This window comes from Archocentrus centrarchus, chromosome 4 (assembly GCF_007364275.1).
Source record: "Archocentrus centrarchus isolate MPI-CPG fArcCen1 chromosome 4, fArcCen1, whole genome shotgun sequence".
In the NCBI taxonomy this organism is placed as follows: Eukaryota; Metazoa; Chordata; class Actinopteri; order Cichliformes; family Cichlidae; genus Archocentrus; species Archocentrus centrarchus.
This window is the reverse complement of record NC_044349.1, coordinates 33,313,033-33,339,580: the sequence shown is the minus strand read 5'-3', so window position 1 is coordinate 33,339,580 and position 26,548 is coordinate 33,313,033. Positions and strand designations below refer to the sequence as shown.

The 26,548-nt window shown below is 41.0% G+C and overlaps 2 protein-coding genes across 2 annotated transcripts in view; both read right to left on the bottom strand.

The window, feature by feature from the left end:
- The window catches only part of niban1a (niban apoptosis regulator 1a), a 173,682-nt gene extending 162,496 nt beyond the window's left edge, over positions 1 to 11,186 (bottom strand). The window contains exon 1 of the mRNA XM_030728390.1: positions 11,052 to 11,186. Coding sequence (XP_030584250.1) covers positions 11,052 to 11,106 — 55 coding nt within the window. The 5' untranslated portion in view covers positions 11,107 to 11,186. The remainder of the gene's footprint in view (positions 1 to 11,051) is intronic.
- A 9,454-nt stretch (positions 11,187 to 20,640) lies between these two features.
- trmt1l (tRNA methyltransferase 1-like) overlaps positions 20,641 to 26,548 on the bottom strand; it is a 65,366-nt gene continuing 59,458 nt past the window's right edge. Inside the window, exons 15-16 of the mRNA XM_030727328.1 lie at positions 21,829 to 21,955; positions 20,641 to 21,012 (exon numbers count right to left, since the gene is read on the bottom strand). Of these exons, the coding sequence (XP_030583188.1) occupies positions 20,835 to 21,012; positions 21,829 to 21,955 (305 nt within the window). The 3' untranslated portion in view covers positions 20,641 to 20,834. The remainder of the gene's footprint in view (positions 21,013 to 21,828; positions 21,956 to 26,548) is intronic.

The window sequence follows — 26,548 nt, the reverse complement described above, 5'->3', positions numbered from 1 at the left end:
ATAGAGTAATCAGATATAGATGAGAACTTATCTATCAGTGTGATAGTCTTCAAAAGAGAGCCTTGTGAATTCCCAAGGAAAAGTAATACATCATCAGCATAAAGGCTAAGTTTATGGTCCATATTTTCAGTTTGAATCCCTTTAATATTTGCATTTTGACGGATTGCTGCTGCTAGCGGCTCAATGAAAATTACAAAAAGAGAGGGAGAGAGTGGGCAGCCCTGCCTAGTGCCCCTCTGCAGACTGAAACTTTGTGAAATGAGATCATTTGTCCTAACACGCGCATTCGGAGAGCTGTGTAGTGTTCTGATCCAGTTTATAAAGGATGAACCGAATCCAAATTTTTGCAGAACTGCTAGTAAGAATTTCCAATTTACCCGATCAAATGCCTTCTCTGCATCTAAAGACACGATTGTCGTCTCTAATTTGTTAATAGAACAATAGTCTATTATATTTATCAGTCGACGTGTATTATTGGCTGAGTGCCGACCCTTGATAAAGCCTGTTTGATCTGGATGTACAATAAATGGAGTAATACTTTCTAATCTTTTGGCAAGGGCTTTGCAAATTATTTTAAGATCTACATTAATGAGAGAGATTGGCCTGTAGCTGGATGGGAGTGTGGGGTCTTTGCCTGGTTTAAGAAGCAGGCTAATGTTAGCAGAGTTTAAGGTTGGAGATAAGATGTGGTCATTCTGAATCTGAGTTACCATTCTGAAAAAAATGGGAGCTAGCTCAGACCAAAATTCTTTATAAAACTCGGCTGGAAAACCATCTGGGCCTGGGGCTTTATTATTTGGGAGATGCTGTAGGGCTTCACTAAGTTCAGACAATGAAAGAGGTAAATCCAGAGCTGCAGCCTGGCTGTCATTTAGTTTTGGTAGATTTATATTATTAAGAAATTCTTCAATTTCAGTATCAGATGGGTTAATCTGTGGTGAATATAAGGCTTCATAGAAGTCTCTGAAAGAGTTATTTATTTGTTGTGGGTCATGAGTAATAATACCAGTCGAGTCTTTAATAGAAAAAATAGCTGTTTTTTCTTTATTCAGTTTTAATTGCTTGGCCAGGAATTTTCCAGATTTATTTCCATGCTCAAAGTTTTCCAAACGCAGCCTCTGCAACATAAATTGTGTCCTTTTATCAATTATTTCATTTAGCTCCAGTTTCAGTTTCCTCAGGCTGATAATTGTATGTTCTTGTGGTGAAGCGGCATAAGCAGTTTCTAAAGATTTAATTTTTTGTTCTAATTCTAACACAAGTGCTTTTTCTTTATTTTTCCTATGCGAGCAGTAAGATATTATTTTGCCCCGCATTACTGCCTTTCCTGCTTCCCAAAGAACACATGGTGATATTCCTGGAATATCATTATATTCTAAGTATGCTGACCATTCCTTTTTGAAATAATTAATAAAATCTTCTTCTTTAAGTAATGATGTATTAAATCTCCAGTTCCTGATTGGTGGTGTGACTCTTTTCTGTGTCAGAGACATAGACACCGGTGCATGATCGCTAATAGTGATAGGGTGAATCTGAGTGTCTGTGATATCCATCATTATGGAGCTGCTAACTAAAAAGTAATCTAAGCGGGAATGAGATTTGTGTACTGGTGAGAAATAACTATAATCTCTCAAAGTAGGGTGATGTGAACGCCAAGCATCGCAAAGTCCAAAATCCTTCATGTACTGTTTAAGAATGTCTGCAGACTGCCAGTTCCTCTGACTCACTGCTGTACTGAGCCTGTCAATATCTGCATTAAGTACCAGGTTGAAGTCTCCTCCTATTACAAGTGTGGTGTCAGAGTGATCTGAGAGTGAAGTGAACAAAGCATGAAAGAAGGAGGGGTCATCAACATTTGGTCCATATATACTAGCAATACATAAATCTGTATTCTGTATAGATAAATTAAGTATTATAAATCTACCTTCAGGGTCTATTGTACTGTTGCTAATGTTAAAGTTTATCTTCTTGTTAATCAATATAGCTACACCTCTTTGTTTGGAGTTATAGCAGACTGAGTACGTGTGAGGGAACTGTGAGGAAAGAGTGAGCACAGATGTTTTGGACACATGTGTCTCCTGTAGAAAAACAACATCTGCTTTTAAGTCTTTTAACCGATTAAAAATTTTTAGTCTCTTTTCCCTCGAACCAGCCCCGTGCACATTCCATGAGACAAATCTGAGTGTGCTCATATTTAAACTAACTGATGGACTGTTGTGTGCTCACTAAGGATGTGTGTGTGTGTGTACATATGTTCTGTATGTTGGCGTGTGCCCTTTATATTGATGTGTGCGTGTGTATGTGCGCTGTATGTTGGTGTGTGTGCATCTGCGCTGTATGTTAGTGTAGTAAACTGTAGCATTGTAAGTGACGTAAACATATTGCTGAGTGCAGAAAGAAAAAAGACGTGTAAAAAGTGACCTAAGTGACATAAGAATGAAATTAGATGAGGGGAAAACAAAACAGAACAAACAAACAAACAAACGATCACGGTACTATGCTGACTCGTCGGCGTTAATGGTACTACTTAGACAGATTTAGACTATTTAATGGTACTGTTTAGATGGTTGAAAAAAAAACTCAGAAAAGAACGTTAATATGGACACAGATCACCTGATCGATCAGCTGAGCCATGGCGTGGTGTTTTTGTCTCGGTAAAGCTGTCCGTTTACATACAGTTTGTCCACGGCGATGACAGCCCGGGAGCCTCCCTGCATGAACTTCTTCCGGATGGGGAATAGGGCCTTGCGTCGCTCCAGAATCTCCTTTGGAAACTGGTCGTTGACGCTGAAGTCCGTCCCTCTCAGCTCCCGGCCGCGGCTCTTCACCAGCTCTTTTTCTTTGAAGTGTTCGAATTTGGCCACGATCGGTCTGGGTCTGCGTGCTCCGGGTCGCTTCCCTCCCAGGCGGTGGACTCTATGGAAGGCGATGGTCTTCACGGCGTCCTCCGGGAGCTTCAGGTGAGTTTGGATAAATTCCTTCACTGTAGCCTCCGGGTCCTCCTCTGCCTTCTCCGGGATACCTGAAAACACAAGATTTTCTCTCATGCTGCGGGCCTGAAGCTCGATAATCGATTCTTTCATTTTCTTATTTTCTTCTGAGAGCCGGGTCGTTTCCTCGGTGAGGGAATTCACCGACTCTCTGAGGACAGCGTTTTCAGCAGCCAGTGTTTCCACCTGATGCTGGCTGAACTCGACTGACTCCCGCAGGGCCTGAAACTCCTTGTGAAGGATTTCAACCAGGGCCAAGCGGGCGTCAAAGCTGGACAATTTGTTATTAATGGACTCCAGAATGTCCACAATATTGGTGGTGGGTGACGAAGTTGCCTCTGGGGAATCTTCTGGGCGGCTTCTTTTTGTGGACGGCGTTGCTTTGCTGGTGGAGGGAGTCGGCGTCTTGTCTGTTTTCCCCATGACGACTCGCTCAAAACACCCGTCGATGTACCGCAGCAAACTATCCAGGTCCTCTTCACCGTCCTCCAGATTGTTGTAAATAATTTAAGTTAGGCTAAGAAACTACCTATATTTTTTGGTTTTAAGCCTGTCTAGTTATAAATTGGCGAGAAAAAAAAAAAAAAAAGGCTAATCACGCAAATGTTTGCTGATAGAGTCACGCCGCCATTAACGATACTGCCGAGATTCACAAAGTCTCGCGTGACTACAGCATAGTCTCCGTGACTCCGTCCTCTCCGTGACTCCATCCTCTCCGTCTGACCCTTACTCAAGTAAGGTAATTAACACGACGGAACAGGAAGGCTCAGCACCTGAAGCTAGCATGCCTGACTCCGTGAAGAATTAGCAAGCAAATACTGACCTTACAGAATGTGATGAAAACAGACCTAAAAGCATTCAAGGATGAAATAACCACCCAAATGCATGATGACATCATTGAGCTTAGACAGGGCATTAATCAGAAGTGCAAAAATTACCGCACAAATAGAAGAACAAAATGAGAAGATAAATGCCGTTCTAACACGCACAGAGGCAATAAAGGCATGGAGCCTTGAAGCAAATGGTGCATTACAAGAACTATACAAGACCAAGATCTGATAATGGACAAGTTAGACGACCTGGAACTAAAATCCAGAAGGAGCAACATACAGATGTATGAATTCCAGAGGACACGGAAATGAAAAGCAACTTGGTGGAGAGGTTTGTGGACGACTGGCTTAAAGAGGAGCTCTCAATCGATTCAGACCTCCAGATTCAACGCGCACACCGGGCACTTGCTCCGAAACCCAAAGCGGGACAGCCTCCCAGATCCTTTGTCATAAACTTTCTGCAATTCACAGTAAAAGAGATGATTTTAAAGAAAGCATGGGCGAAGAAGAACATCACACTCAATGGAAACAAGATCTACTTTGACCATGATTATTAGACGAGGATGCTACAACAACGTAAGGCTTATAAAAATATTTTAAAAAGTCTTAAAGGCAGAAGGAATTCATTTCCAAAGGCCTTTAAACAAGATCAGCATCCACTGGCCAAATGGAACCAAAACCTACGGCAGTGCAGACGAGGCTGCCGAGAAACTGAGGAAGAGAGGATACGAGGTGGACAACCCGGCGCCCGGCGCCCGACACAGGAGACTCGACACTAATTAGAGGAATACAAACAATAAGGAACGCGACGTGGAAACCCAACAGAAACTACCATGCAAGACAGGAAGAGAGTCAACATAGGGTGTGGGTGGTTGTCATCTCTAGTTGGAAGTCACTAGTTCTGTATATAGTTAATTTCAGCTGGTTGAAGTGGGGAGACAATGTGATCCAGACAGTTAAAAACAATGGTTGCCAAACAAGAGGTTAAACTTATATCTTTAAATGTCAATGGTCTGGGAAACCCAGTCAAGACATCTAGGTTCTTGACCAAACTAAAAAGAGAGAAAGCACAGATATATTTCCTGCAAGAAACACATTTATCAAAGACAGAGCATGAGAGGCTCAAAAGATTTGGGTATAAAAATATTTTCTATAGCTCACATACAAATACCCAAAAAAGAGGAGTAGCAATACTAATATCAAATGTGGTTAATTTTGAATGTCATAAAGAAATCAGAGATAAAGAGGGCAGGTATATAATAGTAAGGGGAGTCATTGGACTAAGATAACACTGGTGAATTTTTACGCGCCACCAGAAAGTGATAAAGGATTCTTTAAATACTTATTGGATACTATGGCAATTGAATGTGAAGGAATATGTATATGTGGAGGAGACTTTAACTTGATAATGAATCATAATTTGGACATGACTAGTCTCAGGAAACATAAGAAACCTGTAACAAAATGGTTTAAAAACACAATGGAGGAAATGGGGTTTCTGGACGTGTGGCAAGAGCTTCATCCCCTTCAAAGAAATTATAGCCATTACTCTGTAACTCACTCAGTTTACTCAAGAATAGACCTGTGGAATAGGTGTGGCAGATGTGTCTGATCAAGCACTATCCATCTTAGGATTCAGCTGGACTCAGAAAGAAGAAATACAATATGGAGACTGAATACTGCAATTCTAAATAATCAAGAAGTGGTTAACCATATTAAAGTTGAAATAAACAATTATCTGGAAGATAACTGCAATGGGGAAACAGATCCAGCTATAATATGGGATGCTCTGAAAGCAGTCATACGAAGGAAACTTATCGCACTTACCAGTCAATTAAAAAGGAGAGAGAACAACAATATAAGATACTTGTGGAACAGCTGAAATTCCTAGAACAGAACCACAAAGGAAAGGCAGACATGTGCACCCTACAACAAATGAACACTTTAAGAAAGGAAATTAATGGGTTACTCCTATATGAAACGGAAGCAAAAGCAAAATACTTAAAACAAAAATACTACGAAGCTGGTCCTAAAGCTACAAAATTATCAGCGAGAAGATTAAGAAAACAACAAGTAAATAGAATTATTAATAAATTGCACGATCCCAAAACACTTCAACTTAAGAGTGAGCCAAAAGAAATTGCAAGCACCTTTAGAGAGTACTACAAAGAACTTTATTCACAAACATCAGCTCTGTATCAAAGTGAAATTAAAGCATTTTTAGACAAATTGGACCTACCCTCAATTGGGAAAAAACTAAATGAAAATTTAACAACACAGATAACTATGAAGGAAATTCAAACTGCAATTGGAAAACTAAAATTAGACAAGGCACCTGGAAGTGATGGATTCCCAATGGAGTGGTATAAAAAGTTTGAAATACAACTAACTCCACTTCTCCATACCACTTTTAATTGGATTATGACCAATAACCATACTCCTCCCTCCTGGAGGGAAGCAATAATTATGGTCCTCCCTAAGGCACAGAAAGATAAGAAATATTGCCATTATTATAGACCAATCTCCATTCTAAATGTCGACTATAAGATTTACACCTCAATTATCCCGACTTGACTCCAAAAGTTGGTACCAGATCTGATAGATGAGGATCAAACTGGGTTTGTTGGGAAGAGACAAACACAAGACAATATCAGAAGGACATATTATACACAAGATTCATAGACACAGGCTACCGTGAGCACTAGTAAGTCTAGACGCCGAAAAGGCCTTTGATAGAGTTGTTTGGGACTTTTTATATTTAACTCTGGAAAAATTTGGTTTCAATGTCAGTGCAATTAAACTAAATGTAAAGTCACTCTACAACAAACCCACAGCCAGAGTAAAAGTCAACAGCTCTCTGACAGAGAGGTTTGAGCTGCAGAGGGGCACCAGACAGGGATGTTGTCTGAGCTCTACACTGTTTGCATTCTATATCGAACCACTGGCTCAAATAATCAGGCAAAGTGAAACAATCACAGAATAGAAATTAATAATCGAGTTCACACCATAAGCTTGTTTGCAGATGACGTTATGATCTACTTGTCTGAACCGGTGAATTCCTGGAATCAAACAATGAATAAATTTGGGGAGCTCTACGGATACAAGGTAAATATCCAGAAAACTCAAATCCTCATGCTCAACTGCCTTCCTGACCAGAAACTCAAGGAATTTAAAATTAACTGGGGAGCTAAGTCACTCAAATATCTGGGTGTAACTATAAATAAAAATCTGTCAAAACTATACCAATCCAACTATGACCCCGTAAACACTAACATAGGAAAAGACATCGCTAAATTGTCTACCTACCCTTTAGGATTATATGATAGAATTAATGTGATCAAGATGAATATCTTGCCGCGACTACTATATGTATTTGCATCACTACCAATAGAAATACCACTAAATCAATTCCAAAAATGGGATAAGCTTATCTCTAGATTCATATGGGAAGGGAGGCAACCTAGAATTTGCTATGCTATACTGCAGTTACCTAAAGACAGAGGGGGTCTGGCACTTCCAAATTTAAAGGAGTATTTCCATGCAGCTCAGCTGCATTATCTTGTTGGACTGTGTTGTACGATGGAAAGATATTGAAACCTCTGCATACAAATACCCAATCCAAACAAGAATTGGCGAGATGGATTCTAGAAATTTTAATGACAAAAATAAGAATGATAACCCAATAATACTTTTTACTCTAAACAGATGGTATTCAGTGGTAAGACAACAAAAATTAGGGAAAGAACTTGGACTTTTGAGATGGATCACCTACGCTGATGATTTCGCACCAGGTAAATTTGACTCCACTTTTAAGCAGTGGGCAGGGAAAGGTATTACAGCATTGTGCACACTTATTAATAAAGGACAGATGCAGAGTTTCCAATATTTGAAATCCAGGTACAATCTCTCAAATCAGGATTTCTTGAGATATTTGCAGACACGGGATTATTATATTAACTGTATACGGATAAATGAGGATACACCCAATTATGAAGACACTGGTACGATCTTACCAAGTGACAATCTGCAAAGTGGTATCAACTATCTACCGTGCTCTTATGGAAACCAGGAAATGCTCAACCTTATATGTGAAAAGTAAATGGGAACAGGAGCTGAGTGAAGAAATACCAGAGGAGGTATGGAACGAGATGTGGGCAACACACCATTCAACAACAAAATCACTGAAATGGAGGGAATTCAGTTAGAAAAATCAGATTCTGTATTTTCTGACACCCCAAATTACAAGTAGACAGATGGTCACCAAACAGCCATGCTGGAGACTATTTGATCAAATGGAACCAAACCACACATATTTTTTGGACATGTAGTAAAATAACACCCTTCTGGGATGACATTCACTCAGCTGTTGTTGAAATAGTTGGATAGGCAATTCCACGATCATTCCAAATCTTATATCTGGGCCATCTTAAGGAATATGCACACCCAAAGGACCAATACTTGCTTAAGGTTCTCCTGGTAGCAGCGAAGAAATTAATAACTAAAAATTGGCATAAGACTGAACCACCAAACTATGGACAATGGAGGTCTGTCATCGAAGAGATTTTCACAATGGAGAAACTCACATATAGACTGAAAATGAAGGAAGAAATATTCTTGCAAGACTGGGAAAAATTGTTATATAAATGAAGAAAGGGCATAAGCAATTTAAACCAAACGAGAGAGAATCGATCCCTCACTGTTGGCTTGAGTTTGTAAATGTTCTTGTTCTCATGTTTCTTCAGGATTTCTGAATGCTAATGCAAAACTTCAATAAAAATTTAAGTGCCAAAAAAAAAAAAAAATGGACTTAAACCATGCCAAGCAGCACAACTCTGCTCTGGTTTCAATCTGTGCTAACAGTCTGACTACAAGGAAAGACCCAAAGATATCATTTTGGTGTATAAGTCAGAGAGTTAGAAATACCATTACACAGCTAAACACAGTCACAAAGAGGTCAGTCAGAAAGACTGCTTGTGAGTGTCAAGGGATAGAACTCCATGAAAACTGGACCTCTGTCAACTCATGAATCATGAGTCTATGTACTGCAGCGGGACCAATTCATCCAACCTCGGGTTGGGTTGCAAACTGCCACGCTCCACCCTGTATAAATATTCACTGCTACACGCTGAGAGACAGGAATGTTTTCACCATGAGAAACAGATACAGAGTATCACTGATTTGACCAGTATAACCAGATTTTGAGTATCTTAACCCTCTAGTAAGTGGCAGCCAGGGAAATCTGACAAGTCAAACATAAAAAAAGAGATGTGTCCTCAAGTCTGCAGACTAGGGCTACAAACAGCATTTACAGAGCATCAACATGAACTCCAGAAGATTAAAAGCTGCTAGAGGATTAAATGAATTCTGGTTTCCTTGAACATACAGAGTATTTACATTCTGATGCTGTATATTGACCGTGGCAACAAAATAAACACATTTCTGAAGCATGACATTGGACAATTGCTTAACATATTGTGGAAAGGGTCAACTGTTTCAAATTTCCATAGCCACTTTGAACATGGAACTCTGTCCTGTAATCACAGCAACAGCAGTGTTTTTCAGTGCCATCATAAAAAAAAAAGTGTTTTTACTAAATTGTACTTTTGATTATACTCAGCAATTTTCTGAAGACTGAACACTATAACCAAAATTCTCTTTCTTCACCTGTTTCTGTTTTTCCATTTTGTGTTTTTTTGCTCTGGCTCTTCACCTTTATTTTGTTTACAACACCCACTGACCCTGTACATTGTTCATGTGACACAGGTACATTCTAATTTTGAGAGAGCACACAGAGCAACACAAAATGATTGAATCCATGGATTAGCCACAGCCAATTAACCAGGACAGAACAGAAAATTAATCTGGCATAAACATTCAATCATTTTAAGACAAAAAAAAATGCTTTTTTTCCAGCTTCTTGGTAACATGACCAATAGAAAACAATCAGATTCAATCAGTTATGGAGCTGGCATCAGGTAAAATGAGTCACAGCATGGTGCCTTCTGGTGCGCCTGTGATTCAGGAGATAGAGTAGGTTGTCTAAACTAACCAGAAGGTCAGTGGTTTGATCCCTGACTCTTCCAGACTGCATGTTGAAGTGGGCAAGATCCTAAACCCCAAGTTTCCCCAGTGCATTCATCTGAGTGCGCCTGAGAATCTTATACAAGGCACTTGGAATCAAGGGCTATATACATGTGTGTCCAATTGTGTGAATGAGAATGAAAGTATGTTAACAGCAAAAGGAAACAAATAAGAATACAAATATTCTGCATTTACTTTATGTATGATATCTTGTTTCCCCAAATCTCTATAACAAATCTGAAAGCAGAGATAGCATAAACTACAGAGACAAAACATGCACAGATTTGGTTAAAATAAATAATATACCTGGTTTAAATTTTAAATATGAAGCTCATTCATTTTACTAAAAAAATCTGTTTACAGCAGCCTGTATGTCAAAGAATCTGTGTTAAAAAAAAAATGCAGAACAAATAATTACATTCAAAGTGGAACAGTAGCTACACTAGATTAGAATTCACTATTGATACTGCAACACACCTGAAGCATAGGGGTGCAGCACAGGTGAACAAATTGTCGGTCCTTAGCAGAGCTTGAGTTAAACTTCTGTTGGCCCTAGAATATATGTCAGAGTGCCACACACACATTTTGGTAAAATTGACATATAAAAATATCGTCTTGTTTAATGTTAGATCTGGAAGACTAACATCAGTGTACAATAAAAATAAGATGTGTCCATCAGAAAGACATACTCATCAGAAAGAGAGAAACTCCGCTCTGACTTTCCTTTCTCTCCCAAGGACGGGAAATGCTAAAGTGACCGCATGAGCCCCGCAGATAACCGGGCAGAAAACACAATCGGATCCCCTCCACAGTATATTAAGTGACGGGGAAAATGCCTGGTAGAATACTTCCGAGGAAAGATAAGAGCAAACCAGACGGACAACTTTCTGAGGAGCTTGGCAGAGATTCGGATCTCACTCCGACTCATATTTTTATATAAAGTTAAAACTGACACCCTGAGTCCAAATAAATACACGATTCTTACATTTATGTGCATACTAACATCCATCAAGCGGCATGACTCCAAAGATGTGAAACTTCGCTCTAAACAACCTTCATCCGAGTTTAACGAAACGTGCTGAGTGCGCTGAGTCGTTCCAAACGCTCAACAAAATGTGAAGCCCAGTCTTTCCCATTATTATTATTTTACCTTTGATGTGTGTGGACTTGTTTTCATCCAACAGGCTGGACCCGGAGACCCCCATGACGCTGTTGACAGAAGCGATAACCTTCAATCCTCAGGTACTCACGCCGTCACATTGGCCTCCAGCAGTGAAGGAGGGCGTGCTTTTCTCCTTCTTCCTCCTCCTCCTCCGACGATTATGTCATTCAGGGACGCTCCGCCACAAAAGCCAGCACCAATAGCGCATGTAGTCTCCCATGATGGTGTGAGCGTTGAATTCTAACTGTAATTAACTGAATTCGATTCCGTTCATCAAACAATAATTTAAATAAAATAATGATGTGACTCACTAAAGGAAGTTTCCCCTAGGCATGTAGTTACTAATTAATTCACTGACAGTGTTTCTTTAAAACGACAATCTACCAATTTTTCTAAAATGTTTTAGCTGTGCATACGTCTATGTATAACTTCAGATAACAGTACCTCAGAGCACAGGCATGGTAAAAGCCCCCAAACTTTTCTACATAGGAGTAGAGTGCTCAAACTGAAAACAGGAGCGTAATTTCACTGCACGAAAAGAAGCACATTCGTCCCGTATACTGACGTGGGCGCCGCTAGTAAACGGCAGCTTTCGTCAGCATTAGGGTTTAATCCCGGTACCCGGGATTCCCGGGAAATGCGATCAGGACCATTTCCCGTTTCCCGGGAAACGTTAAGACAGGAAACCGGGAAAAAGTCGCGCGCGTCGATTTGACTTTCAGAAAGAAAAGAAAACCTCAGAATGTTAAATTTAAGGAAATATTGAGAGAAGGGTTCGTTTAATGCGAAAAGCATTACTCTTCATTTCAGGCACGTTCAGCCTCCGTTTAAGGCTTCAGCCTTCATCTCAAGCGTTTTAATAGAGGTATTACACAGTTGTACTTTTTTCCTCTTTAATTTGTTGAAATCGTAGGCAATGTGTTTACCCTAAGGTATTTTGTATTATATAATTTCATATTATTATATATTGTTATATTGCATTATATAGCCTATAAAATATGCCTGCCCTGAACATTAAAGAAATATCTGTTTAAATTCAAATGTTTCTTTTCCTCGTTTTCAGCCACTTACTAACAATCATGAATTAGGATACGGGCCTAATGTGTGAAGAAAGTATCATGAAATAGATTATTTTAACATATTTCGCTTTTAAAATGGAGTTGAGTAAAATGTATATTTTTTAGGCTATAAGGATTGGCCAGTTTTTCAAAAGACGATTCACAACGAACCTACTTTAACCCTCAGACACGGTGTTATAAATTTGTTGTTGCCAGAATGGCAATGACCAAGTCGTAGTGCATTACTCAAGGCCCTGTGTTATGTCATGTTATAGTGAAGTACGGTAGTTAACTTTTCAGTGACTATTACAGCGTTCCACTGGTGGAGATATAGTGCAACAGATGTCCCCACGACAGCGTGGCTGAGCCTTTATCAATGCTGTGTGGAGATGAGCCGTATTGTTCTGCACCAGCAATTGTAAAATAGCTTGGTATAATTCCATGTACAATGGAGGAATATTCGAATTATATTTGTTAAGGGAGTGTTGAGGAACGATACAACACCGCATAGCTCGAGCACTCAAATGCCGAGATGTAGGTTTTATTGCAATATTCAAGCCAACGTTACCCCCTACTGGGCATAACAGGACATAGCTGGAAAGCTACCTCTACAATATCACAATAGGTTAAGCCCGACACAGGTTACAGAAGGCCTAATTAAAATAAAAAAATAAATAAACTTTTTCCCGGGATTCCCGGGAAATGGCTCATATATACATACATATATATATATATATATATATATATATATATATATATATATATATATATATATATATATATATATATATATATATATATATACACTATACACTATACACACTATATACTGAAGGAATATTCATGATATATGCCATATGTATACCTTATGTAAATTTACTTATGTAAATTTACTTGCCTGAGAAATTTGTATTAGACTGGAAAATAAACATAACTGATTGAAATACACAAGTACATAATGTTTGGTTTCAGCCAAGAACAGTTCGTTCAGGGCATGTCTCTAACTAACAGGTTATCCTATAACAGACGCAAGTACTCTCTCTCGGCAGCTCCTGATGGAGACTACACAATGATAGAAACGGTAGCGCCGGTCTCTGGCTGCATGACCGCAGATGCTTGTCTCTGGATGAGTGATCTGGAACGATCATTTCGTTGTGTGCCTTGTGCGCACAATGACAATGAGTTGAATCTAATCTAAATGGAGACTTCGAGGTCATCTGAGGAAGGAGCTGTTGAAATTCTGTTTTCCACATTCTGTGATGTAACCAAGATTGATAAGATTTGACTATATGAAACTGTAAGCTGAATTAGAAGATGCAGAGGGTGATGGAGGTTGTCCATGATGGCTGTCAGCTTTGCTAACATCCTCCTCTCACCCACCACCCTCACAGACTCCAGAGGACATCCCAGCACAGAGGTTGACCTCTACGCCAGTTTATCAATCCTGCTCCTGTCCCTTTCGGTGACGTATAATCTGAGAACTTCTGTAGGTGGCAATGGTCTGAGGTGTACTTGTAGTCTGAAGAGTATAGACTGAACAGAAAGGGTGAGAGGACCGTGCCCTGTGGCGCCCCCGTACTACCACATCAGACAGTCTTCCCTATTTGCCTCTGGATCGCAGGGGGCATGGTTGCAGTTTCTTGCCCTCATTATTGAGTACATTCCATGACAGAGGCACATACACACATTACTGCAAAAAGCAAAATTGTGTGTATATGTATATGCATATGTATAGATATGTGAATGTGTGTATGTATGTATGTATATCTACTTTTCTTTGATTTTTTTTCCTTTCTCCCCTTTTTCTCTCTCTCTTTTTTGATCCCTCTTGTTCTTACCCCTTCCTTTTTGCCTGTCAGGCCTGGCATAAATAACTAAAAAAAAAGTAATAAAAATACAAACATTAACAAGAATAACCTATAGAAAACTTATAGAGCTGTTCTTGTAAAAGCAAATATGTTTGGTACATCATTGCATTTGGATCATCATTCCGATTGCGAAAACTGCCAGACATGACAGGCTTAAAAAAAAAAAAAAAAAAGACACAGTCATGGCACCTCACATACTGTGGTCTGTTGGTGAGGTCCATGCAGTCAGCTACCTGTCCACTCCAGCTCCCTCCAGCTCCCCTCTCAACAGTGCAGGCTGGATAGTGTTGAAAGCACTGGAGAAGTCAAAGAACATGACCCTCACAGTGTTCCCCGCATGCACTAGGTGAGAGAGGGATCTGTGAAGCAGGTAGATGACGGCATCGTCCACCCTGATGCCAGCGAACTGCATCAGGGCGAACTGCAGGGGATGCAGCACTGGACTCACCAGTGTGCGAAGGTGGTGTAGGATGAGCCTCTCCATTGTCTTCATCAGGTGAGAAGTCAGGGTCACAGGTCTGTAGTGGTTGGGCCTCCTGGAATGTGCGATCTTTGGCACTGGAACTATGCAGGAAGTCTTCCACAGTTCAGGAACCCTCTCCATATTAAAGCGCAGGTTGAAGATGTGCAGGACCACCTGACAGAGCTGGTCTGTACAGTCCCTGAGCAGTCTGGAGCTAATTCCATCTGGACCTGCTGCCTTCCTGATCTTTGTTTTCCTGAGCTGACTTCTCACCTGATCAGCTGTGAGGTAGATTGAGGCTGGGTTGGGGTGGGAGGTGGGGCTGGCTCTGTTGTGGGTGGGGGTGAGGAGAGTGAAGGCAATGACAGCACTCCCCCAGGAGGGAGGGGGTTAGATGGGAGCTGTGGGGTGGTGGAGGTGGTTAACGGCCCAGAGTCAAATCTATTTAAAAAAAACAGATTCACGTCGTTAGCCCACCCTCGGTCAGCAGACATTGTGGCTCCTCCGTTGTCCTTGAAGTGACCAGAGATTTTATTCATGTTCCTCCAGACTTCTCGGACGTTGTTTTGTTTTTTGGAGCTGTTACTCCATCTTTCTCCTGAAGCTTTCTTTGCCTCTCCGGATCTTGTATTTAACATCCTTTTGCACTCTCCTCAGTTCCTCTTAGTGGCTGAGGATGCCGATGTCCTCACTGTGAGGCCTGCAGAGTTCCTGCCAGTCTGTGCATCTAAACACACACACACACACACACACACACACACACACACACACACACACACACACACACACACACACATATATATGTATGTATGTATGTATATAAAATATGCGTGTGTGCGTGTATGTGAAGGTTTGTAAGGAGATTTTTGCCTCTCAACCAAGGCCCCCAGGTAATAAGCCCCTAGTAGTCTTGTTTAGTTAAACAGCATGTATGCAGTGCAGTGCAGTGCAGAATACTCAGACCTCTCTATAGTGGAAACCAAACAGCCACTCCACAAACGCATTGGCACAACATGCAAGAGCCACCCAAAAAGAGTAAGACTCAGCTGGACACCTACACTTAACACAGAAAGGACATGCTTCTGAGGATGTTCACATTTTGGGCAGAGAAGACAGATGGTTTGACAGAGAAGCAAATGAGGCCATCTATATTCACTACAAACGACCATCGTTAAACAGAGGTAGCAACTTATGACACTAGCTATCAGCCACCTACAATGCAGCAGATGTTTGAACCTTGACTTACACCTTGCCTCGGGAGACCTCAATGGCTCACAATGGCGGGGTGGGGCAATGTCACACAGAGGTTTCACCTGTTAACCCTGGTGACCATAAGGACCCAGACCTTTTTCTACACCTTGGGTCATGTGACCACTCATGTGATCAATAGTAAGTTAACAATCCTCAGGAATCACCTCCAAAGGGCACAACCACCACTAGGGGTTTATTACCGGGAACTTTCCATCAGTTGTTTTAGAACTGAAGAAGCCTCTTAGATGAAAGGCAAAATATCTTTAAAACCCTAAAGAAGTCTGGCTGTGTTCTTTTCAAGCTCTCAAGACTACCATGACTGCCAATTAATGCTCCACACGGCACCAACAGCACACGCGATGAAGAGGTACAGTTCGGACTTAATTTAGTGGAAATAAGGCTTAAGTTTCAGCACACCTGTCAGTATGCCCCTGACTTTTTTTTTTCCCACTGTTCAAGCTGATGCTATTAAACATACTTCTGCTGACAGCAACCCATTCACCATCAACATAAACAATGAGTGAATAAATGTCTATGAAATGTGCATTATTTGTATAAAATAAAATGTATGGGCATAAATATTTCACCTTCCCATGGTTATTTTGTCATTATGAGTCTATTATCAAAAATACTTTATAAATGTGCAAATTTTGGTATTAAAATTAACGTGAATGTTTGTTTACAGATCTTGGACCACCTGAACTGACCGTGAGCCCACCTGTGATCACAGAGACAGACTCAATCATCTGTTTCTGTGTCTCAGTGTTATTTCCTCATTTCAGGAGATCAAACTGCTAAAACATCTCCTTGTCTGCAGACTCTAACAGGGTCCGAATTTCTTTCATGGACACGTCAGAGTTCACCTGTTACCATTGAAGTGACCTGTTATTACCTTTATATACAGAAGTCTCCAGTGAGTAAAATGTCAACAATCACCATAAAAAGTGAGTAAATACTTTAAGGATGCGCTAATGTGAGGATGTTTGTTGCTCTAAAAATGGAGGATAAGTGAGGTGTAAGAACATTTTTTTTTTCATGACTAACATGATAAATAAATCCAAGTGAACATTTTCTATCACTGGATTTTATTTTCAAAGACTTTCTATTCCGAGTACTGATTTATGTGTTCACACTGTATTAAATGTTACACACTGTCCTCAGATAAGAGAAAAAGTATTCTTTTAAAGTTAAATCTTTATTGTAAAACACTGTGACTTTGAGGTTTGTGGAAATAGTGCAATGAAAGAGCTGCATAGTGGAGTGGAAATAACTTCCACAAGAAACTTGCATAATCAAGCAATCCCAAAAGCAATTTTATTACAATCAAAATGTGGAAACTGATTGATGGAGTCTACAGTCTTTTTGACATGTTTACTTTGTTGCGGGGGTGAAAGTAAGCCGGTATGGTCCGGTACTGCGTACCACTAAAAGATTCTGCGCAGGTACGCAGAATCTTTTCTTAATATGATTGGTCGAATGAGGTGTCAATCAAAATGGGAGGGTCTAGCCTTTCATATAAAATGTGCTACATCCCGGAGGCCAGGACACTGCCAGTTAACGGGCAACGACAGGGGTTTTCCAGAGCCAATAATAACCAGAGGGCATAGTTTTTTCAGGTGATTTTGGATCGGCCAGTAAACAGGTTAAAAGGTTCACCACTACGTTTAATGTCGTCTGCTTGTTACAAATTCTCTCAATTAAAAGCAGAGATTAACTAATTGTGTTTCATGTTATTTTGCTCAATTTCAACAACACAGCACAGCTCAAAAACACTGCTTATGACCAGAGATTTCATTTACACTACATGAGAGCTCATTCAGCTCCAAAGACAGTGGATGCCAAGAGGATTGAGCTTTGCAAAGGTTTGGTGGTTATTTCTGTCCAGAAGTTTTGTACTGGTGGACAGAGCCACAATGCATGGAGGTGTTAAGTGTGCATTGTGTGCAAACATCTCAGTTCCTTAACAACAAAAATATATTCCACATTGTCAACTGATATAGACTTTAACATTTTTAATTAAACATTAATGTCTCACTTAATATAGTTGGAAATTAATCATTCGCTCAGCTGTATTCCTTGATGCTGAAATGTGTTATGCTTATTTTGAATTAAAGATTTAAAAGTAAACCACAAAAAGGAGCAAAAGTTCATTCTCTGTTTAACCAGCTGCTTTTACACAGCTGTGCTTCGCACTGTCACGGTTGCTAGGTGACATGAGCTACGCTCAGGTGAGGGCAGGTGATGCTGATATGAAGGCTAGACCGTCCAATTTCACAGACGCTCACTTCCAGCCTTTGCGGTCTTCGTGGGCTGCGAAGGACCCAGTGGGCTGGGTCCTTCAAAGGATGCCGCCCCTGAATTTGGACACAGCTACAGAGATGACGGAAGAGACTACGCTGGTGGATGGGAAATTTAAATACAAGAAACTTCCAGATGGAAGTACAAACAAAAATGCTGAGTTTGCTTTTCACAGGAGCGCTTCCACCCTTCATTGGTCTGTGTAGTAGACTGGTGGGAAAATAAACAAGATTTTGAAGTGTAAGCTTATGTATATTGATTTATTCATCAACCAAACTTAAATTAATATTTCTCATGTTAAATATTGAAATGCGATTAAAATGCGATTAATTAATTACAAAGTAAAAAAATTAATTAGATTAATTTTTTTACTCGAGTCCCCCTAATATTATATATATATATATATATATATATATATATATATATATATATATATATATATATATAATATTATAAGAATTCAAAACTACTTTCACCCGTGCTTTGTTTTATTTCTGTGATAAATGTGAAACTACAACGAACACGTTTGACACTTGGGTGGAAAAGACAAGACCTCATCAGTGTCTAAAGGTCTCAGTGACCATGTACAAAAAAAAAAAAAAAGTTCACAGGCAAACCCTTCAGGGCAAAATAATAAAAACCCTCCTCAAAAACACTGAAAATATGTCTGTGAATGCCCCCGACTTTAAGTTTTAGCAAAACCCATACATGTGAATAATTATTTAAAAAAAAAAAAAAAAAAAAAGCCATTCACCCACCTTCCATTTGTTGGTACAGTAAGGATAAAAAGTGCCCATTTGCAACAGGCTACAAAACCAGTTTTTTAATGCTAAAACTTGGACATTTTAACACAAGTATCTAAGGCAATTGATTTACTTTTGGAGACAGACATTAGAGGAACTGTAGTTTTCAGTACTTCCATATTACCTTCATATTCATATGGAGGTTGCCATTACTGGTTTGCTGTTCACTAACAAACAAGCCCAACATAAGCATCAAGAAACAATAAAAGCTAGAAGCGCTCAGAGCGCGCAAACCTCCGCCAAGGCCATAGGGTCACTGACGCTGTAATACATGTATCTAAATACTGTGAAATAATGTTTCATTTTTCCCAGACAACAATAACCCCCTATCCCACAATAGTGAAGAATCCTTAAAAAAATTCCTGGATCCAGATTGTGATCCAGATCACCGCCAAAATGTAATCACTTCTTCCTCTTGTCATTTCCAACCACTCCACAAAATTTCATCGAAATCCGTTCATAACATTTGGAGTAATACTGCTGACAAACAAACAAACCAACGCCACCAAAAACATAACCTCGGCGGAGGTAATAATGCTTTTTTGTTATTTTTACATAGAAAAAGTATGTTGCATTAACCAGGTAACACACCACAGCATTTATAGTCTAAGCTAGTTTCCAGTGCCCGTCCCTAATTTGCAATGTCCTATTCATAGAGAGAGATAGAATTTTGTTTTTCAACTGCTGTTAAACTACAAACAATTACTTCTAATACACTATACAATCTTTTGAACGAATATACTCATTGTATATGTTTGCATTTACCATATGTACATTTATTTGCCGGAGAAACTTTTGTCTTAGACTAGAAAATAAACATAACTGAACAATGACACAGAAGCACGTTTTAGGACAGAATGTTCCTGCTATGTCGCCATTTTATCAGTAACAGAAGCAAGGTCTCGAGTGGAGTGATCGAGACTACACAGATGGTAAACGAACACTTCAAGAAAGAAGCAGCTGTGGAATCCTTTCTCCCTGTCTTGCACATTTTGTTTTGTATAATGATGTAACCAAAATAGATAAGCAAAAAGATATATGAAACTGTGGACTGAAAAAGAATGTGTCACTACTTCATGTAATATTCATTACCATACTGGGCATGCCGTGCAGTTCTGACTCAGATTAATCTGTAAACTGTATGGAAATGGCTTAAATTTAATAACTGGACTCCTTATTCCGTTGTTTTCTCTCATTCCTGTTCAATGAACGAACACGCCGAAGCCTGGGAGGAATAAGCTGGTAGCAGGTTTCTTCACTTCAAAGATATTTTTTATCTATATAATCCCCCTGAGGCCACTGTTTGTTGTGATTTGGTGCTATATAAATAAAATTCAATTGATACTCTGGCATGCTGACTGGAGCATGCCAGGGACTGAACTGTCATCTACTCAACCTTCAGTACCTCCTGAGCCACATAGCCACCCCCACCAAGTACAGTATGCTTTTGTATATCTGCATCCACCTATTTTAGTTTGCATTCTGAACATTGTAGTTCTTAGGTGTTTCATTGTTTAGCATTAACTCAACCCTTCATGCCTGTTCCTGTTCTCTATACTGTAAGTGAACTGGTGTCAGCGTGTGGACTAACTCGCAAATGGCCTCCTGTGTCTTTACTACAGTTCGACTGAAAAACTTGTTTAAACCCTGTTTAAATTATGAAATTGTGGCCAAATAAAGAGTAAAAAAAAAAAAACAAAAAAAAAAAACTGCAGAGACAAGATTATATTATGCTTTTATAAAACAAGAGAAACAACAAAAAAGTAATCAAGAGATAAAAGCCAAATGTTTACAAATTTGATTTTCAGGAGGAATAAATAGAGACAAAAAAGCTCATCTGGATCACATGGATTTGTGTTTTAATAGGAAAATATGTAACTTGAGGTTGTGTTTGATTATAGTTTGTTCAATAAAACCACATTTTGAATGTCATGTCAGAAGTTAGTTCAGGTGTAAAGAAGCAAAGAAATACAATTTCCTTTCAGGTGTCGAGGAGTAAAGTCTTAAGTCTCTGTTTGCCTTTTCTTTGCTTACACGGTTTTCTCCATGCTCATGGTGCTGGCGTTGGTACATGTGGGAATGCTGTACTTTGTAAGGACAGCTTTAAACTGCAGCAGTGTAGCATCCGTTCGAACCCCTGTTGGATCAAAGTGAGTCCGACTCACTCTGAAGCCGGCCTCTGTCAGGTACTGAAGGAACTTGTTCAACCTGTGCACAGAACATGAAGCATATTAAACAAAGGTGCACTTAAAGTGTGACTGATATGTGTAACTGACTAGTGTTCTGCCCATATTTTGGTCATTAGATTTCCCCTTTTTGTTGCAGAGTCAGATAAATGTTTTATACTTATGAGTCTTTGAGAGTCTCAGGATAACAGCTAATTTTTTTGGCATCTGAAGGCCTCTACATTAGAACTTAAAATACCTGGCTTTAGGGACTAGGGAATTTTTGTCACAAGTTACATGTGAGAAAAACAAAATTCAAAGAAATAATTAAATTTTGTGAGTGCAGGTATTCATTCCACACATAAATCAACAACCCACATGCTTAGGAATCACCAGCCACACAAAGAATCCATCGAGCATGCGAGTGTCTGCTATGCACACACTACTGCAGTTTCACACTGCGGGTACAACTGACTTTTGACTGTTTGGGTGGAGCCTTATGTGATTAGTCACTTTGATGGACAGTTCAGAATACTGTGTAACACCGTAACAGCAACATAAGAGCTGTTATAAACTGTATTTGTTTACAATGTGGAAAACAAAGTTTGCTGAATTTACTGGTGGAAATACTGACAACTGTCAGTGTCTGCTCTCCTGTCCTATTAATCTGTTGTACAGTATCACATACCTTATGTGTATTTACTTTTTACCTTTTTACCTGGTTGTTGAATTTCTGCATGTGGAATGAATACCTGCACTTGCAAAATTAAATTATTTGTTCGGATTATGTTTTTGCCTCACGTGTGACTTTTGACATAAATATAATTCCATAGAGAACAATTAAGTAAAGGTCACTCACTTGGGCATGTTCATGCCTCGAATGCTGTGGCGATGGATGCTATAGTAGAATGGCGGGTGATCAAGAGAGGTATCAGACTTAAGCTTCTTCACCAAATTCCCAGACTCATCTCCAATCTTCCGCTTTCCTGTAGGAAAATAATTGAAAATTATACCTCAACAGAAAACTAAATGGAGATGTTTTAAATCAAAAATATGGTCCAACTGACATCTGATATGCTATATTGAACACTGAATGTGTCTAAAACAACACATAAAATTTTCAGGACTCTTAGTTAGTAAAAACTAGGGGTGGAACTTTAACGCATTAATTTCGATTAATTAATCATGGGGAAAATAACGAATTAAAATTTTTAACGCATTTTAATCGCACTTTGCACTATGAAACGTTTCTCAGTGCATGAGTTCCAGGCATACAGATTATATCGACGCACAATGTCAAAAATTCAGGGGCCCGCTTTCTTCACAGCCCACGAAGACCGCAAAGGCCGGAAGTGAGCGGCTAGTCTTCATATCTGCATCACCTGCCCTCACCTCAGCATAGCTCATGTCGCCTAGAAACCGTGAGTGCGAAGCACAGCTGTGAAAAAGCAATTGGTTAAACGGAGAACAAACTTTTTCTCCTTTTTGTGGTTTAATTTTAAATCTTTTATTCAAAATAAGCTGTTAAAACAAAACTTCTAAATACTTCGATTAATTTTTTTTAATCGAGTCCCACCCCTAGTAAAAACATATATTGGTGACTGAAGACAATGTATGTAAAAATTATCCAAATTAAGACTAATTAGTTCCAAATGAAGACCAGTTTCCCAAGGACATCCTGGAGCGACACAGGGTCCTGTTTCCGATCCAGAAAAAAAACGCATCCAAGAAGGCTCCCGAGCTGTCATCACGGTGGACAAACTTTATGTGAACGGACAGCTGTACCGTGCCCAGAAAACCATGCCATGGCTGTACTGACTAAACTTAACAGCTGATCTGTGTTCACAGCAATACCTTTTTCTGTGACTCTTCATCACTCCCTTTTTTTCTACAGGTTCATTAGACATGTCTGTATATAACAATTAATGCCGGTTCAATCAGCATAGCGCATTATTTTATTATCATGTTGAGTTTTTTTAATGCTTGTTTGTCACTTTGGAATGGCTCTTTGGTGTTTGCACTATTTCATTTCTCTCTCAATTTACACTCTTTTTTTTTTTGCACCCAACATTCTTGCCACACAGACATACAGCACACACACCGCCATACAGGATAGACAGTCATGCAGGACGCGTACGAGCACACACACATCTTTAGTGAACACACAACACTTCACCAGTTAATCTAACCATGAGCACACTGAGGTTTGTCTCATGGAATGTACGTGGAGTTGGTTCTAGGGAAAAGAGTGACAATTATTAATCGGTTAAATGATTTACAGGCTGACATTGTATTTCTACAGGAGACACATGTCTCATCTGCGCACACACTCTCCTCTCCACAGTTCCCTCACACGTACTCAGCCTGCTACAACTCCAAACAAAGAGGTGTAGCTATATTAATTAACAAAAAGATAAACTTCACCATTATAAATACTACATCAGACCCAGAAGGTAGATTTATAATACTTAATTTAACTATTCAGAATATAGATTTACGCATTGCTAGTATATATGGACCAAATGTTGACGACCCCTCCTTCTTTCATACCTTCTTCACGTCACTGTCTAATCACACTGACACCACACTTATGATAGGAGGAGACTTCAACCTGGAATTTAATCCAGATACTGACAGGCTCAGTACAGCAGTGAGGAACTGGCAGTCTGCAGACATTCTTAAACAATACATGAAGGATTTTGGTCTTTGTGATGCTTGGCGTTCACATCACCCAACTGTGAGGGATTATACTTTTCTCACAGTACTTATCCAAAAGCGTGAAGACAGAAGAGTCAAGATAAAAAGCATTACATTATGTTCACAGTGTTTCAGCAACAGCAGCAGTTGATTTAAGTGCAGTCTGTGCACACACAGCAGGCACAAAAAGGCAGAGCTCGGATGGAGCGATAGGAAACGTTTTTCTCGCGTCCAAAGCAGCAGCGTTTTCCTGTAAACACCATTAAAACCTTTACTTTGAAACAGCTGGGGGACCTTCATCAACCACCTGATCAGTAAGTCCTAAAGTGAAGAAAAGAGAACTTTGTAGCTGCTCCATCCACTGTTTGTTTCACACAGCAAAAAACTGCAGTCCATCCATCCATTCTCCACCGCTTATCCGGGGCTGGGTCGCGGGGGCAGGAGCCTAAGCAGAGAAGCTCAGGCTTCCCTCTCCCCAGCCACCTCCTCCAGCTCATCCGGGGGGGACCCCAAGGCGTTCCCAGGCCAGACGAGAGATATAATCTCTCCAGCGTGTCCTGGGGTCTACCACGGGGCCTCCTCCCGGTGGGACATGCCCGGAACACCTCACCCAAGAGGCGGCCAGGAGGCATCCTAATCAGATGCCCGAGCCACCTCAACTGGCTCCTTTCGATGTGGAGGAGCAGCGGCTCTACTCTGAGCCCCTCCCGGATGGCCGCACCCCTCACCTTATCTCTAAGGGAGAGGCCAGCCACCCTTCGAAGGAAACTCATTTCTGCCGCTTGTATTCGCAATCTTATTCTTTCGGTCACTACCCAAAGCTCGTGACCATAGGTGAGGGTAGGAAGGTAGATCGACCGGTAAATCGAGAGCTTCGCTTTTACACTAAGCTCCCTCTTCACCACGACAGACCGGTGCAGCGTCCGCATCACTGCAGATATTAAACTCCTCCACTTGGGGCAAGAACTCGTTCCTGAGACGGAGAGGGCACTCCACCCTTTTCTGGCTGAGGACCATGGCCTCAGACTTAGAGGTGCTGATTCTCATGCCGGCCGATTCACACTCGGCTTCGAACCGTTCCACTGCGAGCTGGAGGCCACCCCCTGATGAAGCCAGCAGGACCGCATCATCTGTAAAGAGCAGAGATGAGACTCTGAGGCCATCAAGGAAGAAGCCTTCCGCCACCTGGCTATGCCTAGAAATTATGTCCATAAAAATTATGAACAGAATCGGTGACAAAGGGCAGCCTTGATGGAGTCCAACACCCACAGGAAACGAATCCAACTTATTACCGGCTATACGGACCAAGCTCTCACTACGGTTGTACAGAGATTGAATGGCCTGCAACAACAGGCCAGACACCCCATACTCCCGCAGGACCTCCCAAAGGATACCCCGAGGGACACGGTCGAATGCCTTCTCCAAGTCCACAAAGCACATGTAGACTGGTTGGGCAAACTCCCATGCACACTCGAATATCCTTGAGAGGATAAAGAGCTGGTCCAGCGTTCCGCGACCATGGCGAAAACTGCATTATTCCTCCTGAATCCGAGGTTTGACTAACAGATGGACCCTCCTTTCCAGCACCCTGGCATAGACCTTACCAGGGAGGCTGAGGAGTGTGATCCCCCGAAAGTTGGAGCACACCCTCCGGTCTCCCTTCTTAAAGATGGGGACCACCACCCCGGTCTGCCAATCCAATGGCACTGCCCCAGATCTCCACGCGATGTTGCAGAGGTGTGTCAACCAAGACAGCCCTACAACATCCAGAGCCTTCAGTAACTCAGGGCAAATCTCGTCCACCCCAGGGGCCCTGCCACCAAGGAGTTATTTAACTGCCTCAGTGACCTCGCCCCCAGTGATGGTCAAATCATCTCCCTCGTCCCCAGACTCTGCTTCCACTACAGAAGGCATGTCAGTGGGATTCAGGAGGTCCTCGAAGTATTCCTTCCACCGTCTGACTATAACCTCAGTTGAAGTCAGCAGCACCCCACCCGCACTATAAACCGTGTGAGTGGAGCACTGCTTTCCCCTCCTGAGTCGCCTGAGGGTTTGCCAGAATCGCTTTGATGCCATCCGAAAGTCTTTTTCCATAGCCTCACTGAACTCCTCCCACACCCAAGTTTTTGCTTCGGCCACTGCCCGAGCTGCATTCCGCTTGCCCTGCCAATACCTGTCAGGTTCCTCCGAAGTCCCACAGGCTAACCAAGCCCGATAGGACTCTTTCTTCAGCTTGATGGCTCCCTTCACCTCCGGTGACCACCATCTGGTTCGGGGGTTACCACCACGACAGGCACCAACCACCTTGCAGCCACAGCTCTGAGCAGCAGCCTCAACAATGGAGGTGTGGAACATGGTCCATTCGGACTCAATGTCCTCAGCCTCCCTCGGAATGCTGTCGAAGTTCTGCCGGAGGTGGGAGTTGAAGATCTCCCGGACTGGGGCTTCTGCCAGACGTTCCCAGCGCACCCTCACAATACGTTTAGGTGCGCCAGGTCTGTCCAGCATCTTCCTCCACCACCTGATCCAACTGACCACCAGGTGGTGATCAGTTGACAGCTCAGCTCCTCTCTTCACCTGAGTGTCCAGAACATATGGCCGCAGATCTGATGATACGATTACAAAATCGATCATCAACCTGCGACCTAGGGTGTCCTGGTGCCATGTGCACTTATGGACATCCTTATGTTCGAACATGGTGTTCGTTATGGACAAACTGTGGTTTGCACAGAAGTCCAACAACAAAACACCATTCGGGTTCAGATCGGGCAGGCCGTTCCTCCCAATCATGCCCCTCCAGGTCTCACTGTCATTGCCCACATGAGCGTAACATAAGATAAGCCTTAATGCTGATGATGTATTACTTTTCCTTAGGAACTCAC